Consider the following 12,703-nt stretch of genomic DNA (forward strand, 5'->3'; position numbering starts at 1 on the left):
GCATACAACGGCGAGCTCCGTGGAGAAGCGGTTTCCATTACGTTGCTGGATCGCTTCTAGATGCTCGCTTCTAGACGCAGCGTTGTAGAAGACGGCACTGTGATGAGATGCATGCATGGATCGGTCAGGGACCTGCAAAGCTTATACGATAACACATAGTCGAGGCCCGATCCGATGCTCGCGGAACATTGACACATCCTGCCAGTCCTGAGAAGGCGACAACCTAGCGATTCGTCTAGACTTCCATCCGGAGAACGATAGTTGAAAATCACAAACACGTCAAGTACGGTTCAAACAAACCATCTGTAGCTTCAATAGCCACTGAACGTTCCGGAAACGAAGCAGGGCTGTAGGGATGGTTCCCGGCGGTTGGTAAACGGATGAATGGTGCGATCGGAAGAAAGGAAGCCGGCTGTCGGGGCCGGGATCGCTCATCCCAACAAATGAGACATTCCTCGGTTGGAGATGACTCGGTCGTCCAAGAACTCCACGGGGGGCGGCGGCTGTGTCACGACGGCGCCGGTTGAGTGGATCCCTTGTCTTCTGTCTTTCATTCGCTGCCCATTATCGGTAGTCGGTACGAGTGACACAAAGCGGGCTTTTGTTACTGTCTTTATCGCGATGTCATCGAGTAATACCAAACTGCTGGCCAATGACAGATGAAGAAGATGGGTTGTCACCAAATTCAAACTGGTAGTAATACGCGCCATGGCCGGAAAATGTCTTCACGAGAGAGAAAAAATCAAGAAACTAGAGTTCCCGGGACTCGCGAGGCGCATGAAAAATTGGCGGGCCAGATACCCTGATTGAGCAGTGTTTTACTCGATCATTACTCGATCGAAACTCCCAAGTGAAGCTTAGACGACGCCTCGGGTGCAGCAGCGGCAGTGGAGCCCGAAGTAATAAGCACACCTACGCAGGACCAACGCAGGGGGGTTCAGAGCTCTGGGCCTATCAGTCTGTCAAAAGGCAAATTTGAGACATAGAAAATAAGCCTCCGATTTTTCCGAGAATGGCCGATGAAGAGTCAGGACGGTGATGGGCTTTCTTTGTACTTTGTGGTGGATTATCAAAGACTCAGGAGGCATTTAAAGCAACACATGCTTTTCCCCATTCGCTCAACCCGGGATGACTAAGGCGTTCTGGATCGGGAAACGGCTGTGTCCGACGACACACCCAACCAATCAGCTGCGGCTGATAACGACAAGGGAAGACTTTCGAGTTCTTTCAGGGTTCCCCGGGGTCGCGTTGAGATTGTCGATAGGTAGGGTCCCTTTCAGCAAAGTGGCCCAGTTGGAAATGGGTTTCGATAACGCACCCCACACGACGGACACGAACCCCAGTTGCAGAAAGCAGAGGCCGGCGGCACGGGGTTCAATGGTCACTATTGGAGCGCAGGTTGAGCCTTGAAGTGAGCGGGCTTTGGTCGACTTGAAGAAGGTCGATGACGAGGTAGACGAGCCCCGGCACCGGGGCCCGAAGGAGAAGGAGAAGGAGATGGCGGTGGGAGAGGGCTAAGCTACGGAGTACTCAATGAAGCTTTGTACTCTGAAGACTGACGGGAGGGTCTTTTCCTCGTTGGGATTGGCTCAGTGGCTGGTCCCTTGAACACCCGTGTTTCCCCTTTGTCAGATGTTCTTCCTGTCACCTCAGAGAACGTTATCTTATCGGAGAGAACGACTGGAAATGGAAGCCCAGAAGAACGAATGGAAGGGGACCCGTCCTAATCACGTCTGGACTTTCGGGGTGGGCCGTGGATCGAGCCACGAACGGCTTTCCTCTGAGTGAGATTCGGACGGGGGAATTGCTCTTCTTCTTTTTCCCCTTCTTCTCTTCTCTCTTCTTTTCTCTACTCAAATTCTCCTTGAATTATCACCACATCGCCTTTCTTGGGACTCATAGTAATTCACACCACTTCACAAAACCACTCACTTTTACTTGAGTGTTTAGTTGGTCCTCATAAAAGACTACCCAAACATCTTACATACCTTCAAACCCTTGAAAGCCACACCGGCCATATCTTATCTCTCTCATCACCCCGCCACCCCGCGATCAAGATAAGCTTCGCTCTTCTCCAGACGCAACAGCAAGCTATCCAAGAACGTCCACCGCGGGGAGAGCTCTTCAGATACCGCGGCATTTCCCTTATCGGACCTCCCCAAGCTTCCAAGATAAGCTTATCACAAACAACCCCTCCATCACTCTTCATCATGACGGCCTCTCAAGACACCACCACACCCCTCGTGGTCCTCGTCTCGACGCGGGCTGTTCTCACCTTTGAACAAGATAATCTCGTCCTCACACCCGCAACGATAACAGTCTCGCCCGCCACCGGAAAGATCGTCAATATCGTCCCGGCAGTCCTGCCAAAGACCTCCTTCCCGGCCTCCACCGAATACATCAACTACGGCTCAAAGCTCCTGCTGCCCGGTCTCGTAGATGCCCATGTTCACCTTAACGAGCCCGGCCGCACGGAATGGGAGGGGTTCTGGACCGGTACGCGGGCCGCTGCCTCTGGCGGTGTGACGACGGTCGTCGACATGCCTCTCAACGCCATTCCGCCCACCACGACGGTGGCTGGGTTCAAGGAGAAGCTTGCTGCGAGTAAAGGACAGTGCTGGGTCGATGTTGGTTTCTATGGCGGCGTGATTCCCGGAAATGCTGATGATCTGCTGCCGCTTGTTGAGGCTGGTGTCAGAGGCTTCAAGGGGTTCTTGATCGAATCTGGAGTGAGTAGTATCCCGCATCGTGACGGTGCTGGCGGATTCGCCCTTCGAGAGAATTTGAGCTGACAACGTGCCTCCCAACTAGGTTGATGAATTCCCAGCAGTCTCATCGCAAGACGTGGCCCTCGCCATGGAAAAGCTCAACGGCACATCCACGACGCTCATGTTCCACGCCGAGATGATCCCACCCATCTCCGACTCGGTAGGCGACGCGGTCCAGCAGTCCGAGCCGCCGCTGGCTCCCACCGGCGAGCTCAACTCATACAAGACCTTCCTCGAGTCCCGCCCGCCTTCGTTCGAGACGTACGCCGTCGAGGAGATCCTGTCCCTAGCCCACCTCGCGCCGGACCTCCACCTCCACATTGTCCACCTCTCAGCTACACAAGCCATTCCCCTACTCAGGGAAGCCAGAGCAAAGGGCATCAATATCACGGCCGAGACATGCTTCCACTACCTTGGCTTCGCATCGGAGGACATTGCCGACGGCGACACCCGCCACAAGTGCTGCCCTCCCATCCGTGAGCGATCCAACCGCGACGGCCTCTGGGAGGAGCTCGTGGCAAAGGACTCATGCATCAAGACCATCGTCTCGGACCACTCGCCGTGTACGCCGCAGCTGAAGCTCCTCCCGAGCCACCTCGAGACTCGCACCCCGCCCGAAAGCCACTCCCCCAACATGCACCACTCGGATTCCGGTATCGACATGACGATCCCGGGCGAGAGCATGGACAAGATCCTCGCGGAGAAGACGTTGGAGGACGCGGCGGTCGCCGTGGCGGACGCGAGCTCGCGGGGCGACTTCTTCGCCGCGTGGGGCGGCATTTCATCCGTGGGTCTGGGTCTGCCCATCGTCTACTCCGAAGCGGTGGCGCGCATCGCTGCCGAGGGCGAGGGGGCGGCGCCGTCGATTATCGATATTGTGCAGTTCTGCAGCCAGTCTACGGCGAAGCAGGTTGGCCTTTCGCACCGCAAGGGCGCGCTCAAGGTTGGTATGGATGCTGATGTCTGCGTGTTTGACGACGCGGACGCCTGGACACTCAGGTCTGGGGATATGCGGTGGAAGAACCGCTGCTCACCGTGGGAGGGCCATGAGTTTGCTGGTCGGGTGAAGGAGACGTGGGTTAGAGGCCGCAAGGTGTTTGAATTTGGAGGAAAGAATCTTGGATTTGTGGGTGAGAGTCCGGTTGGTGAGGCTATTACGGAGAAGCGGACGGCATAGATGAGCTGCGCGATGGATGAGGAAAGAGGATACATATGAAGAGTCGGATGAGAAAGTATAAGAGAGAAAATAGATCGTGACGGGAGCATTAGCCGGATGATGATTTAATGAGATCTGAATTAGGACAAATTGATGATGGAAAATAAACGTCAACTAATCGTCGCTCCTCGTGATATAGAAAGGAATGAGGTCTGAAATATTATACCAGATCTTAACTGCGAGGGTTGGGGTGAGTGTCATGAGCGTGTAGTGAGACATCATCCCAATCCCAATTGGTGATTGAACAGGTCTGATCGCATTGAGCGCAGGAGCGACTTGAAAAATGACCAAGAAAATGGGCAACTTCCAGGTAGCTTGTCATGGAAGAAATGACATGTGTAAATCGTTCTGCGTCTTCAACTCGCGCGCTGTGTAACCCCAGTCTTTGTATTTAAAGACAATGGAATGGAAGCTGAGAAAGCCGCGGGGTTGAAATTCTGCAATTGCGTCAATCCTTAAATACCTTCGATTCGTGATGATGCAACCTTGAGTACCTTACCTTACCTTACTGGTACCGACCCTGAAGGTACGAGGGCACCAAAGGCGGGAGCGAGACGGGGGCGGCCCAAGCTTCTGGTCAGTGGACCGTGTTCCTTCCTCCCACATCGCCGCCATCCTACCGCAATTGTGGGTCCCACCTTCCACTCGCGTTTTTTTTTACTTCGTCAACGGCACCTCGTACGCGACCTTATCTTGGCCGCGGAAGGCACCGACCTGGAAGGAGCAAGCACCTTCTCCTAGAGGGAAGCTCCCCAGCGCACTTTCCTTGCGACGACCCTTCTCGGCCCCTCCCGCCAGTCGTCCCTTCCCAATTATTCTGCGTCCCCGCGCCGCCGGTCGCCCTGGTGGAAATTTCACCATGTTCAACTCCATCTCGAGAATCTTCAATCGATACACGCCCACCAAGAACTCTTCACCTGGACCTACCAGACCAGCCCGCGACGACAGCGAAGATCGGATATTCGCTTCAACTGCGCCGGCCGAGTATCCCGACGGAATTGACGATAGACTGTTGGGCAGAATGGCGGACGAGGACGAGACCGGTCTCGACGCATTTAACGACTATGTCGACCCGTTCTCCTCCATGGTCCCTTTCTCGACCCAAGCGAACGACGGAGGAGGTGCTGCGGATACCGCGTATCCTTCCGACGAGGACCATAGCGTGAAGAAACGCAAGTCCAAAAAGTCCAAGAAGGACAAGAAGGATCGCAGCAAGAAGGGCAAGAGCAAGGCAACAGACCCAGAACACTCGGATGCAGGCCCCTCATCTTCCATCTTCAGTGGCCAAATTGGACCTTCCAGCGACGCAATTGTGGCCGACGACGATGTTTCCTCTTCACCTCAGGTGATCAGAAAGCGCAAGCGGGAACCGGATGATCCAAGTGCGCTAGGCGCGTCGCACTCGTCGGACCGGAAAAAGAGGAAGAAGAAGAAGAAGAAGACGCGTCGTTCTCTCGAAGATGTCGACATGGAGGACGCCGAGCCCGAGGATGTTGTGCCTGAGTCGCCCGAGGACACCAGCATCGCCCAACCTATCGTTCACAGCCCTGCCTCCGAGGCCGATCCCCTCGAGATCAAATACGAGTCACAGCAGTCGCAACTCCTCGGCGTCCCCGGGCCGTTCTTCACACAACCTTCCGGCACACCTGTGTTGCCGAGTCCAGATGACAACGAGTCCGACGATGGCCAGAATGGACCGGCGTCTTCACCCAGTGTTGCGGCGCAGAGGCGCAGGAGCATGTCACGGGGATCTCAGATTTCCCTCTTGAGACAGAGTCTTGCCAAAGAGGCTGCAGCTCAACCACATGATACGGCAAAGGCCGTGGAGTCCACGGACGACGCAATGGAGGAGGACGTGGCGACCGCCTCAGAGGAGGAGGATTCGGCGGAGGCTGCTCAGCGGACCTCGCCAATCGTCGGACAACCTGAAGATGACACATTCGATCGGGACAGCGTTGATAGTGACCAAGACATGGGTTTGGACGAAACTGCGAACCAGCCCTCGTCGCCAGGACCACTCGCCGAGGATGACGACGACGCACAGTCTGGTCACGGATCCCTGTCCGATGGTCTCCCCCCGTCATCTCAAGCCCCGAGAGAAAGCCCGACAAGTACACATAGCGAAGACATGGAGGAGGCCCTCCCAACCCCTCAACTGCCAATCAAAACTTTCCGCGATGCACTCCGAGGCTCAGCTAAAAAGCTCACCACTTATTCCAAGAAGGATGCAGCTGCCGAGAAGAACGCCATGACGCCTCGAGCTACTCGACGTCGCAATGCCCAGCCAGACGAAGAACAGCCCTTTGATGTCGGCAACTTGCCTAGTTCTGCTCAGAAGTCTACCCGCTCCACGGCATCCAAGAAGCAGCGCTCAAAGCCCGATTTCTTCGAAAAGTCAACATCGGTTCAAGAGACACCAGAGTATCTCGAGGTGGAAAAAAGTGCGGCTCCTGAGATCCAAGAGGACGACGAGGATCAGGAGGCCGAAACTGAAGAGGTTCCAGTCAAGAAGCCAACATCAATTAAGACCGCAAAGCCTCAGATGAAGCTCAAGAAACCCAAACAGACAGCCGCTTCTCGCGCTCCCGCAACCGCCACTCCCAAGCCTGCAAAGGCGAAAACGCCAAAGAAGGCTGCACAGCCCAAGGGGGCACCTCAGGGACCACCCGAGTTCATCACCGGCCAATTCTCCCATGAAGAGATGCGCAAGCTCAGAGAAGTTGTCGAGAAATATCGAGAAGAGAACGACCTGTCACAAGAGGAGATGAACAATCTCATCCAGATGAAGCAGCGTAGTAAGCTATCCAAAACGGCTATCCCATATGACAGCGATAAATTTCTCCACCTGTGGAATTACATTTGTGCCGCTCTTCCTGATCGGCGCCGCCAGAAAACTATCGATGTTGCTCGCCAGAACTTCCACAACTTCAAAGCCCGCGGCGGAGGATGGACTGCCAAGGAGGATGTTAAGCTAGCGATGCTGTACGCCAAACATGGCAATTGCTGGATCAAGATTGCGGAAGAGTTGGGTCGCCATGAGAAGGATGTTCGCGACCGTTACCGGAACTATGTCATCTGTGGCCGCACGGAAGGCCGCAATTATTGGACCGAAGAGGAAGAAAAGGAATTGGTCCAGCACGTCATCACCTTGCTTAGACGGACGGACCGGTCACCTTCGAAGATTCAACAGCCTTACGAACCCATGATCAACTGGCAGACGATCAGTGAGCTTATGGGCCGCAAGCGCACTCGCCTGCAGTGCATGAGAAAGTTCAAGACCCTCAACGTGGAACTTACGCCCAGCGAAGTTCTGAGGTCTTCGCGTCCCGCTTCCAAGGTCACCTGGACTTTGGAAAAGGCCCGCAAGCAGATCCAAGAAATGCCGCCCGAAGATAAACACAAAATGGTTCGGGCTATTCTGGCAGGAGGCGCCGGTCGCGATCGATTGATTCAGTGGACGAAGCTTGCCGACTTGGAATTCCGCAGGAAGTGGCCTAAGAAGACTCTCCATTTGTTATGGTATCGTCTAAGGCAGCGTGTCCCAGATCAAAAGGAAAAGTCAGTTAGAGACTGCGCTCGTTGGTTGCTGGAGGATGCCAAGGCCAGCGCCCCCCGGGGTGCCAAAATTCTCGGCGGAGGGGATACCGACTATGATACCGAGACCGAGATGGCTGTTGTTGATCCTCCCAAGAAAACCAGTCGTCGAAAGAGCCTGAAAAATGAGCCACGCAGCGCTGAACTTGTGGTTGATAGCGACGACGCTTCCAACGACGAGAACAACAACGAAGGTGATGACGACGCCATCTCTGAAGCCGACGAGGAAGACGAGACCCGGCTGACAGAAGGTGATTCTCCGTCTACACGGCAGTCATCAGCCCAATCGAATCGACTCTTGACGGATTCTACATCGAATGCTCTCTCTGCGTCTCCATCTCTCCAACCTGCCGGCCTTTCCAGACTTCTCCCCGTCGAGGCGGAAGACGCCAGACCCAGCCCGGCTAAGAAACGCGTCAGGCTTTCTGGCGGCACTTCCTCTAGACAACGTTCTATGGAGAATGATGGTAGTTCACCAGAGCCAGTTGCCGCACAATATGCGGCCGAGAAGATCCCCGACCGCCTCAAAGAGAAGAGAGAAAAGGCCAAGAGGCGTATCTCTTCCGGGATCAGACTTCGAACAGCGGCATCACTGCAACCGGAGTCGGTGCAGAACAGCGATGTCGATGAAGATATGCCACCGATTCGCGTCCCGCCTTCCACAGCACCCGCATCTGTTAAGAGCAGAAAAGCGGACAGGCGGGTGGGCGATTGGGCCAGGAAGACTGGAGGCCCCGAGCCGCCAGGCTTGCCGGCACCAGTCAGCGACGAAAACGACGAAGACATGTCACCGGCTCCCGCCCCGCCCTCGACAGCTCCCACGGGGTCTAAGGGTCGGAAGAAAGCAAACAGACTAAGAGACTGAGCCACCTAGCGGGCAGCTTAGGCCGCGATTTCACGCTGTAATTGATGTGGAATCAGTATGTAGTACAAGTTTCACAGCTTCTCAAGTCATGGGAGTAGTGTGGTGTGCGTAATGATACCCCGCGAGGCTGAGGTACGATCTGGACTTGGGAAAAAGTTATTGATGGATAAGGTCTAGTGGCCACAGTGCCGCACAAAATGGTATCAGGGCGGTCAGTGTTCTGGGCCACAAGCACGGGCAGGTCGCAGCATGGGCAAAGCAGGTCTAGATCAGGTCACATAGCATGTGTTACGAGGGTTGTTTTTCGGAGTGGATATCGATTGTTCAAGGATGGGAATTATACATAGCTTAGTAGCTGCAAACTCCATCATCATCGAATGGTCTTAAACAAGTTGTGTTGAAGCCATTTTTTTCTCAGTTGTCAAATTCCCACGTTCCGTTGTACTTTACAGAATCGTCAGTTGAGTAGCTTGTCGTGAGGAATTTACGTCATTGGTCATGACTCGTTTGGTGGCCAGTCGAGCCACCCAAACGATAACGAGGTTTGAATTTTTTTTTTCACTCATGCCTGTTTGTTCCTCGGCCTGGGTGGAATGTCGTCATGGGACGACTACTCATGAATCAGCTACCGCAGCTATCTCGCAACAGGGAATTCATTTCGCGCCTAGGCGATGGGCGGCCATCAGCAGAAGGCCGGGTTTATCTCCGGACATCACGGATCTGTCCACCTTTTTTTTTTTTTTGTCGGTGCCGCTGTCGCCGCCACCGTAGGGCTGTGACGTTCCGTGGCGAGGGACGAGGTGTCTGTAGACAAAGTGCGCCTATCCACCTTGTTATCGTGACAGCATCAGGCTTTCTTGGGAAGCACGGTCGATAAGGTAAACTCGCGGAATGAAGGGTATCGGTTCTCGCCCGAAAACAGGGGAACCCAGCGGGATGGGAGAGGACCTTGTTCCCCATATACGGAGTACGTGCGTGTCAACCGGGGAATGACAGAATCTCACGCTTGCTTTTGCAGCGCTGTACGGCATACACGTGTACTGGAGAACCCGATGAAGCTGTGATGACAGAGTCGTGCACCTACTCAAATGGCGAGTTTCGGGGCAGTGGGACAACAAAAAGAGTGTGACACCCACGCACCCGGAGCCCAAGACGCGACGTCATCCGGGGGAGGCGACGCATAGAATTTCTAGAATGATTCAACGTGTGTGAATCTTCCGATATCTGGGGAAAGAAGAATGGGGTGTCAAAAGACAGGCACTGCATGCGTTTCTGTATCACGGCCGTCCCGTGTGGAGTGTTTTTTTTCTTTCCCCCTCGCGCGTTGCCAGATGTCATTGTCACGATGGCTTCACATAAGCGGTACTCCGGAGCAAGTTCCGCGCGACGCGCGCGTGCGGAATCCTCTTTCTACACAAAAAAAAAAGTTGTGGCGTCATTGTTCCGTCGCGGAGCAAATCGGCGCGCGACGGGAGTCTGCAAACGGTGCTTGTCGGATCGGTGTCGAATTTTGGCCGAGCCAGAACGTACAAACACCTTGACCTGGAAGGAGGTAGATCAGCAAACGCCGAGAGATCGAAGAAACATCTGGAGGCGATCATCCCGGGCGTTTCGGGGAGGCAATACGTATGGAAGAGTGTTACAGGTGGCTTTTGCAGTTGGGAAAGCACTGGTATTAGTATCGGCGTCGGCGATAGCAGCATCAAGCATGGCGATTGTCATTGAACACCCAAATCCGAGGAAATCCGCGTGACGGATGGTCTCGTTCGCAACAGGTAGACGGTAATTGATCAGGGGAAGAGGTACGAAATACTTGAGAGGCTGAGGGCGGAAAGCACAAAACGGGAAAGACGAGCTTCAACCTTCGACTTCACCTTCAGCTACCGTGTGAGAACCTGCAAAAGTTGAACGTCGAGCTCACGGAAAACATCCGATCAGACCACCGGAGGAAAAGCGGGGTCCCTCAGGGACCGACCGCAGCGGCGTGGCCGCACTTCGGGTCCTTATGGTAGTTTTACGGATAGTTGATGGGGCGGAGGGGTCCGCCGCGATGAAAGACACTCATAGTCTCACACGGCACACCCCCTCCCCCTGGGCAGATCCGCATTCAAGGCGTACGGCCGAGGTGAGGCGAGAATTTGCGCGCGCAATGGGCCACCTTTTCTCAGAAAAGATCCGAGTTAGTGCCTTGAGATCCAATTTGAGCCACAGCTTCCATGGAGTGTTTATCATTTACGTGGCAACGTGGTGAAGTTTGAGCCTGAACCACAGTCCTTGAGGTAACCCTTTGGGTGAGGTGGCTTGACCTTGCTAGATTAGCTGGTGAGGCCCTTCACGATAGATTCTTAAAACTCATCCATCATGAGTTTCACAACCAGTAGTAACTCATTTGCTTCCGTGATGTTGACGTCGTGCTCAAATTTCTGTAGAATATCCTCTTTCACCACTCCGTAGCTCCTCATGCCCACTTCTCATTCAATCGTGAAGCAAATTTCCATGGTCTCGTGTCGTTGCGAGTTCCTCACTTGTCGGCCCTTTTCCTCTCGCGTGTAAAAGAGACGAGAAGACTCTTACCACAGTACTCCATCATGCTCCCCCCCTTTTCCCTCACTCTGGGCCTCCGGGCCTCGAGGAGTTCCCACATATCATCAATGCCCAGGCCGTGTACGCAGTAGGTAGTGGTTGGCATTTGACCGGCAGCACATTTCGTCGCTGTTTCGCATAGCTTCGTAGTTGGCTTAGGATGGGTCTCAATAGCAATACTCGGCGTGCTCTCGCGGTAATCGTGGAGTCGTGGCCGAGTCTCGGTGCTTTTCTGGTTCTCTTATTTCTCTCGGTAGAAGGTAGACTCCACGACTCCCCGTCGTGGACCAGACCAAGGGGATGCCGGAACGGTGAACGGGTCCGTTGAGGTTCTAGGTGGGTTGTATAATGATCTGGCTCAAGGGACGAGGCTTGTCGAGCTGTGAGCCGCATCCGTAGCCCTCAATAGCTCTCATGCTACTCGTACTTCTATTCGAGCAGTCACGAGTCTCTCTCGCTCCAACTTCCTCTCTCATCCTCCGAGGCTCTGCCCCCGTTGAACGTTGGCCAACAGTGGCGCCAACGGTATGCATACCTAGTAGACGGTCAGCGGTTATCAGGAACCGGGCGCGCTAAAGAGCAACGGGAGCAAGCCACAGAGCGAGGGACAGATACGGATACAAGGTGTCCGGGCGTATCTGCGAGCTAAGGCAGCCTAGTAGGGGCGTGTTGCGGCGGCATCTGCTTGCCGGGCCGAAGAGGACCAACAGGGTTCAGGGGGTGGGGGTCCCGTCAGCGGACAGGGAAGGAGATAACATTTTTTCTACGCAGTAAATGCCAGTTGGAAAACAAGAAGAAGAGTACCTATGAACTGGGAAGAGAAAGGGCAAGGTGGATGGGGCAGGGGTACAGGGGTCACTGTCTATTCGGACCTTGCGTGGGCCAAGATGCCATGCGATGCCATGCGGCTGCGTTATGGTTTTTTCGCAGTCTTTGCAGTCCTTTGTGCCATTGTGGTGACGGATGAGAGTCTCGTGGTTTAGTAGGGTACGTGGTGCAGCTGTCGGTCCGGGGAATGAAGTCTTGACCAGACGATGTGATGCGTAGCTCGGGGTGTTTTCATGATGGAATGATTCGATGGTATGGCCAAAGTTTGCATGTCTTGGTAAATCCAGGTCTGTGGAGTGATGATACCTATTCGGAGTATGCGCGGTGCAACTCTTGAAAAACGACAAAATCCATGATATTCCCAGAATCCCAGTGACAGGCCATGGCATGCCAGATGGCAGATGCCGCCCGTGCGGTGGAGATCTCCCTTACCGCAAAGTAAGGTACGTACCTGGGAAGAAAGATGCGGCGACGGCACGGTACTTGAGTCTTGGGCCCCAAATATGGATTCCCTCTTTTTTTTTTTTTTTTTTTTTTTTTTCCCCCTCAGTGGTTCTCTTCTCTTTTTTCCCTCTTCATCTTGTCTTCATTACTATGCATGTCCCTGTTTACCAGGTCGGTTTCTTTCCGCGTCTACGCATACGTGGACGAACAGCTGTATCGTCTGATGTTATGATGTGAGAGTGTTATGGCTCCAGGGCTCCAGCGATCTTTTCTCGAAGAAACGGAATGGTTCAATCAGAGGGCAGGGAACCTGACTCTCTCTCCCGTACTTGTGTATGACAAACCTGCACGTTAAGCTTTGAGTTTGTCAGTCCATCAGTCAGCCGTGCAGCATATCCTGTTAGC

General features: G+C 54.2%; 4 protein-coding genes across 4 annotated transcripts; 3 read left to right on the plus strand and 1 right to left on the minus strand.

Annotated features, from left to right (window-relative positions):
* Positions 1-2,210: 2,210 nt before the first annotated feature.
* BDZ83DRAFT_653128 (uncharacterized protein) lies at positions 2,211-3,945 on the plus strand (the record flags this gene model as incomplete). The annotated part of the gene is made up of 2 exons (XM_060510594.1): positions 2,211-2,729; positions 2,812-3,945. The coding sequence occupies 2 exons, from the start codon at positions 2,211-2,213 to the stop codon at positions 3,943-3,945; spliced, it is 1,653 nt and encodes a 550-aa protein (XP_060363398.1).
* A 2,167-nt stretch (positions 3,946-6,112) lies between these two features.
* Positions 6,113-8,443, plus strand: BDZ83DRAFT_581021 (uncharacterized protein; the record flags this gene model as incomplete). The annotated part of the gene is made up of 1 exon (XM_060505413.1): positions 6,113-8,443. The coding sequence occupies one exon, from the start codon at positions 6,113-6,115 to the stop codon at positions 8,441-8,443; it is 2,331 nt and encodes a 776-aa protein (XP_060363399.1).
* Positions 8,444-9,513: 1,070 nt separating this feature from the next.
* BDZ83DRAFT_390688 (uncharacterized protein) lies at positions 9,514-10,295 on the plus strand. Its single transcript, XM_060502788.1, has one exon. The coding sequence runs from the start codon at positions 9,708-9,710 to the stop codon at positions 10,194-10,196; it is 489 nt and encodes a 162-aa protein (XP_060363400.1). The 5' UTR covers positions 9,514-9,707; the 3' UTR covers positions 10,197-10,295.
* Positions 10,296-10,656: 361 nt separating this feature from the next.
* On the minus strand, positions 10,657-12,353 carry BDZ83DRAFT_626432 (uncharacterized protein). Its single transcript, XM_060508561.1, has one exon. It carries the CDS (start codon positions 12,241-12,243, stop codon positions 11,740-11,742), a length of 504 nt encoding a protein of 167 aa, XP_060363401.1. The 5' UTR covers positions 12,244-12,353; the 3' UTR covers positions 10,657-11,739.
* Positions 12,354-12,703: the final 350 nt, after the last annotated feature.

This window comes from Colletotrichum acutatum (genome assembly GCF_030867785.1).
Source record: "Colletotrichum acutatum strain CBS 112980 chromosome Unknown BDZ83scaffold_66, whole genome shotgun sequence".
Classification (NCBI taxonomy): domain Eukaryota; kingdom Fungi; phylum Ascomycota; class Sordariomycetes; order Glomerellales; family Glomerellaceae; genus Colletotrichum; species Colletotrichum acutatum.